The sequence below is a fragment of the Pyrgilauda ruficollis genome, unplaced genomic scaffold (assembly GCF_017590135.1).
Source record: "Pyrgilauda ruficollis isolate IOZ18807 unplaced genomic scaffold, ASM1759013v1 scaffold137, whole genome shotgun sequence".
Lineage (NCBI taxonomy): Eukaryota > Metazoa > Chordata > Aves > Passeriformes > Passeridae > Pyrgilauda > Pyrgilauda ruficollis.
This window is the reverse complement of record NW_024512210.1, coordinates 605,669-612,497: the sequence shown is the minus strand read 5'-3', so window position 1 is coordinate 612,497 and position 6,829 is coordinate 605,669. Positions and strand designations below refer to the sequence as shown.

The 6,829-nt window shown below is 43.9% G+C and overlaps 1 protein-coding gene across 1 annotated transcript in view; it reads left to right on the top strand.

Moving 5' to 3' along the window:
• The first annotated feature begins 3,641 nt into the window (after positions 1-3,641).
• RAMP3 (receptor activity modifying protein 3) overlaps positions 3,642-6,829 on the top strand; it is a 43,617-nt gene continuing 40,429 nt past the window's right edge. The window contains exon 1 of the mRNA XM_041459514.1: positions 3,642-3,826. Coding sequence (XP_041315448.1) covers positions 3,775-3,826 — 52 coding nt within the window. The 5' untranslated portion in view covers positions 3,642-3,774. The remainder of the gene's footprint in view (positions 3,827-6,829) is intronic.

The window sequence follows — 6,829 nt, the reverse complement described above, 5'->3', positions numbered from 1 at the left end:
GAGCTTCTCTCCAGAGAGAGAGAAGAGACATTTGCCATCATTCCGTAAACCTGTCTGCTTTCCCTTGACCTGCATCATGACACTTGTGGAATTTTAAATTTTTATTTGGTAGTTGTTGGTGTTGATGGCATAGGGTACAGAAATACCTTGTTTTCTAGGTTTTTTTGTGTTTTTTTTTTTTTTTTTTTTTTTTTTTTTTTTAATCAACACAATTTACTGTACTAGAAACTAGTATGGAAACAAAGTAATTGCATATTCCACTTCCTTCAAACAAAGCCCACATGCTGTGCCGTGGGAAGGCTGTCATGTCAGAGCCAGGTATATAAAATAAGAGGTACTTAGAGGTCTGAGAGGTGCTAAATACTCACAGCTCAGCACTTTTGAAATAGAGTGCAGTCTGGAATATGTGAACACTCCCTAGAAGCTTTGCTCTGAACATAGAAACCCTGCTGAAATCACAGAGCACATCCATACATGGCTTAAAATTTAAGCTTTAGAAGGCTGGCAAAATATTTGTGTGCTTCTGTATTCTATGACTGCTCTTATGTAAAAAAGTCTCAGATCTCTACATAAAAAAATTATTATTTTTTTCTCCTCCTTCGGTTCAGGTAATATAGGCATAAAGAGTTTCAGCTCATCAGATCTGACTGATGTAAACTAAATTTGGGTATTATGTGCAGTCAGTATACCACCGTGGGGCCTTTAAGTCTCAAGAAGAAGTGGTTTTTTTAACCGGGAGGTGTGTTTTATGATGTTTTTACATTCCTATATTGATGGCAAAAAGAGGAATTATTTTAATAACCTGCAGATCTTTTTTTTTTTTTTTAAATTTTTGGAGCAGGAATGGCATGCTTCTAGTAGCACTAAATAGGAAGGATGATCTACTTTAGTTTAAAACTACAGGTGAACTGAACCTACTTTTTCAAACCTCAGTCCAGCAAGCAATCCCATTAAAATGTGGTCTTGAAATCTTAATGTGTCTTTTATACAAAATTGCTGTGGTAGGAAGAGGTGAAGAAAGATTTAATCTGACACTGGGCAAAGTCCCTCCATATGGGCAAGCAACGTCTCTGGGCCAATTTGTGAGGTGAGAAGGAAATGCAATGTTGTTTTCCATAGTGTCATGTCTTCAGCTTTTTCTTAATTTATTTTATAATTTTTTTCAGTTTCTGTTGAATCAGTTAAACTCTGGAGCAAGAAAGTTTATTACCTTATCCTGCACCATTCTGAACCCTGTAATGCTGGCAATAATATCTGTCCTGGGCAGCTTGACTTCTTTCATCTCTTGTCACCAGGGACTCCTCAGGAACTTGCTGAAACAACTACCTACATGTCTGTTGCTATATTTTCTTTTACTCAGTATCTTAGCAGATTTAAGCATTCTAGAAAATACCTGAAATAATATGATTGCAGTACTGTCTTCAGGGTACCTAAGAAGGTGTCAGTGTGATCTCTGGAGGTTGTATGTCTGGAAATGAAAACAGACTATGGTTCTGAGGTCACTGCTAGTTTCTGTGTCAGGGATGGGATTCAGAGCTCTGTACAGCAAAGAGCATTTATAGTATTTCTATTTGAAGGTGAATTGGATTTCTTCTCCTGTTGTAGGTACATGATGCTACCTAGGCAGATTTGCAGAACAGAAAAGGCTATTTGCAGTAATTCAGGAGTGAATCTGTTTGCATTACTGCAATACAATGGGAGTTGAGGGGAGTGGGCAGTCTTACTGAAAAACTGCAAACTGCTGAAGTTTTTTGAACCATCTTGCCGACCCTTCCAACACTGTCACAGTTTTGTTCAAATGTGAATCAGACTTACTCATTTTAGACCATATTGCTAAAGATATCACCTAGCATAGCTGGCTTGTGATCCTATGAAACATGCTGCATTAGTGCCTTTACCTATAAATTCTATCGATTTGTTCTACCTCAGAGATACTGTTTGCACCTTCAAACTATGTGCTGCAAGCACAAAATGGGAAGTGCTTGCTGAATCTTGACAGTTGGAAGAAGTAACATTCACTTTTCCAGTTTTTCATCTGAAACAGGCAAAGAAAACAAATGCAATTGATGTAAAAAGAGCTGTCAGCATTATCTCCATGTGTGTTACAAAAAATATTGCCTTTATACTGTATAATATACTGCATGTTTTAAACACCTTAAACATAATATTGCATATAAAGCATTATGCTTAACCTGGAAATCAGTCTAAATTATTGAAAACACAGTATTTTCAGATTTGCAAGAAACGGAATTTGTGATAAAAATCAAGATTTACTGTTAGAAAGCATGCTATAGATGGTATAACAAGTCTGTGGTGTATGTGCCTTCACGCGTGTCACTTCTCTGCAGCTCCTTCTGGCAGGGGCAGCCTGCAAACACTCCTTACAAAGCAGAAATGGCAGCCCCTCTGCTGAAGGATGATCTCCCTGAGCTATGGTTTATTTATGGTTTATGGTATTTTACAAGATTTGCTTCCAGCCAAGTGGAAGAAGTGGCACACAAGTGATAGGAGGTTCATTCTAAGTGACACACTTAAATGTCTGCAGAGCTGTTTCAACATTGGATTCCCAGCCTTCTCTGTGGTTTCTAAAGTTTTCCATTTCCTTCAGCATAAATCAAAGCTTGTGTACTGAAAACAGTGGTTACAAAGGCATATGTTGCATAATTCTGCTCTTGTGTTGGGGTCCCACTCTCCGAAAGTGTTTGAAGCACTGTGCTAGGCAAGCATACAAAGTCAATGTTAACAACCTGATACCTAAAAGTACCCTTTGTTCTTGTGTGTGGCTTGAAAATCTCTTTTGAAATTTGAAATTTTATGGTACATTTGACCTTTAATAATGGCAGTGATTTAATGTTCTACTGAAAGGCCATTATTGAGGTGGAGTGTCCACGTACCCAGAGGAACAGTCTGGTCTTTGTTACTGAGCAATACTACTATTTTTAGGTAAGAAAAGTTGCGTTTAGCAGCTTCCCAATCTGGTGTTTCTTGATGGAGATGCTAATTTCCTAGCCTTTAAATATTGATGAAAATCAGGAGCTGTACCATCTCTGAAAAGAGACAGGCAAAGATGAAATTGCAACATGAAAATACACGTAGCATCTTAGAACTCCAGGCTGCTCTGGGTCTGTGTGGGGTCAGGCCAGCTCTCTGCCCATGTTCAGCTGTAAATATTGAGCATGCCAACATGTCGGTGCCATGCAAGGGTTGCAGGTGGACTAACAGAGGTAGCCCTCCATCTCTTCATGCCTTCACCCCCACCGCCAGGATGTTGTGAGGAGAGAAGCTGCTCCCAGGGCAAGTGGTGAAGAGTCCCTGAATCCCTCGGACACTTACGACCAGAACCTTCCCCGCGGGGTAGGTGCCTTTCCCCATGGCAGCCACACAGACCGATGGGTTGGGAGCGGCATCGCTCCTGCCATTGCAGTTGGAGGAGCGGGAGGCACGGCCGCGCTTCTGTGGCCGCACACAGAGCACACTCACACATGCCTATGCCTGTGCCTGTGCCTGTGCCTGTGCCTGTTCCAACCTCCGCCCGGCCCGGCCGCCGGGTCCGCCCCGCCGGCGCTGGGAGCACCCGGGGGCGGGGGAACTGCTCCCCTGCGCGCCCGCCCCCGCTGCCGCCGCCGCCCGGGGCTGGACGCCGAGGCATGAAGAGGAGGAACCACCCCGGCGGGCGGGCTGAGGCGGGTTCGGGCCCTCTGCGGCTGCGGACCGGCCGCCCCATGCGGGCTCCGTCCCCCGCGGCCGCTCGCCGCCGCTGCCGCCCGCGCCGGGATGGAGGCGCCGGGCAGCCGCCGGCGGCAGCTCCCCGTCCTGCTGCTCTGGGGTAAGTGGCTGGCGGACTGGCCGGGGGCGTCCCGGCAGCGTGCGGTGGGGCTCGCCGCTACCGCCCCGGGACTGCTGCAGCGGGACCGGCTGAGCATCCTCCCGTGTGCGCGGTCCCCGAGGGCAGTGCTTCAAGCCGGGGCGGCGGGCTGAAGTTCGGGGAAGGCAGGAGAGCCCCCGCTTTGGATAGAGCATCCCTTTGGGAGGGGGTCTCTGCCTGTCCCTTGCCGGCGGGTCGGGACGCAGGGGGATCGCTTTCCCTCCGGGGCTCTCCATCCCGAGCATAGCGGCGGCTTCGCAGCGAGAGCGTTCCGGCCGCGCCGGGCGGGCAGCGGGGCCGGGCGCAGCGTCAGGGCCGCTTGGTCCCCTTCAGCATCGCGCCGACATCGCCGAGGGACGTCCCCGAACAAGGCGTCCAGGCCTCAGGGAAAACGATCTCAAACTTCTCGCCTTAGTCAGGCTTTCCGTCTTGGATCCCACATGGATTCTGGAGAGGTGTGTTTGGCTGTTGGGGAAGGTTTTTTCCTGCAGACTGAAGGGCTGGTTCTGTTAGAGTAGTTGAGTTCCAAGCACACCGTTATCAAGCACAGGTATCCTTCAGATCTTTCACTTAGAGTGCCTCAGCAGCTAGAAAAACTCTTTTATTGTTCCTTGTCAGATAGATTGTTTCAGGGCTCTCAGATTTAATGTGTTGTAGTCATCTGAAGTTGCCAGAAGTCGGCTCTGATCATCTTCACTCAACACGAAACTAAGAGATACAGTTGATTCCCTGTGAGTCACACTTAAGGGACAAAAATTCAGGCCTGGTCCTTTAGAACATGTATTTGAGGACTTCAGAACTTTGTTTGCTATTTTAAACCCCTTCCAAAGTACAAAACTGGTAAACATTGCACATATTTCTATGAAAAAACCCACAAACAAAGGACAGTATTGACAGTGTTCAGTAGCATCATCCTTAGTTGGTCTGTCAAAAGGATGACATCACATGGCACAAGTTTTTGATTCTCTGTGGCTTGAGGACTTCTAAAATTTTAACTTAGCTGCTCAGATTTCTGTTACTCCTCAGCTGAAAAGGAATAAAAAGATGGCCAGCACTTGTCTTGATATGTGAAAGATTTATGCAATCTTGAAGTTAGGGAACTAGGCAATAATCTTTTTGTATGGGGAGACTTCTTGATGTTACTGTGATTTTTGCAAAGCAGAATTACCCACTGGAGATTTATTTTCAGAGCTTTACTAGAGTGAAGGACAGTGTTCCTGTGGCTCAGGAAGCTACAGAGGACGTTTTTCACCAGAGAGGCACAGATAAATCGATTGTGCTAGACATTTTTAACTGTGCTAGTTCCATTCCTAATAGAATAACACACACACAAAAGACTTTAAGAATATCTGTTAACTGATAATACATTACTTTTGCTTGGAGTTGGAAAGAGTAGATATAATCAAGAACTAATGAAATGAGACTGATTTCCTAGTAGAAAAACCTTAGGGTTCTAGGATGTGAAATCAAGGTTTTTTAATAAGAAAAGCCTAAAGTGGTAGAAAACTAAATTTCTTCTTTGGGAATGCAAATGCAGTTTTAAAACTAGTTATTTTGGAAGAATTTTTACTTCAATTGAATGATCATTCATAATGGCTTCTTTTGATTAAGTAGAGAGCTGTGACCTCTGCCATTTAGGTGAAACCACCATTCCTCAGTGTTAAGCTCACTGAAGGCAGTGGGAAGCCCATCTGGGTGGGGTATGGGACTGTACTTCTGTAACCTCAGGCGACTACTTTCTGTATCTTTCTGTCTGGGACTTGACACATTATCTCTATGCATAACTACTTGTTGTGTTGTCCATCCTTAGTGAGGATGGCAAAAAATGCAGTGTGTTCACTCAGTGATTGTAGGAGAAGTTGGATTTGCTGAGTGTGGAGGGGAGAGAATGCATCAGCTGAGGTACTTGGTACACAGACATGCCATCAGTTCCATGAAGTGCAATGACATCCAGAATGGGGCAGAGCTGGAAACAGCTTTCAGGTGAAATCTCTGATTTGCTTAGCAGAGCTGTCGATACTTAGAAGACACCTACTAACTGTGGAATCTAAGCACCTAAGAAATAATCTAAGGAACAGTGTTACATTTACCATCATAAAAAATTCTCTTAGTATACTTCTATGTATGGAAGTTGAGGTAAGAAGAAACGTAAGGGCTTGACCAGGACTTTTAACAAAGTGCTTTTTTACACAGGTCATGGTTTTGGAATGCCCAAATGTTTCTCCTTCATTCTTTATGTAACACCTGCATTTCAGTGGTACTATTTGTATTTTGTTGCCGCAGGCCCCCAGCTGGATAATCATTGACTCCATGATTCCAGAAGGCTGATCAATCACTTCATTATACTATATCATACTATATCATCTTATACTATACTATACTTATTAAGAAACTCGTAACCCTTACCAACAGTCCAATTTTGATCTAATTGGTCAATCAATCCAAACACCATCCAGTGTCCAATTAAGAAATCACCCTTTGGTAAACAATCTTCATAACACATTTCACATGTGCAAAACAACAGGTGCAGCAAGTGGAGATAAGAATTGTTTCTCATTCTTTTCTCTGATCTTCTCACAGCCTTCCCCAGGAAAATGCCTGGGAAAGTCATTTGTTGCTCTCTGTGGCCAGAGAGCTGCTGCCACAGTATTTGAGTTAAAAGATGCTACCAGCGTAAAGTTGGGTATTTTTTAAATTCTAGAGTAATCTTTCTCAATACATTTGTATAAACCCATATCAAGAGAGATGGTATGATCCTTATCTGGAGCAGTTCTTGTATGCAGATTTCAAAGATAGTCGGTAGGTTTTTGCATTTCATAATCCTGTTTTCACAGGGGTTAGCCAAGCTTAGTGCTTTGGTCACAGGTGAGCAGCTGTACAGTTGGAAACAGCCTGGTCCCAATTACATTTTTACTTTCTGTTTTAAAGACTATACCTCATCTGCAAACAATAATGAAAAGCTGT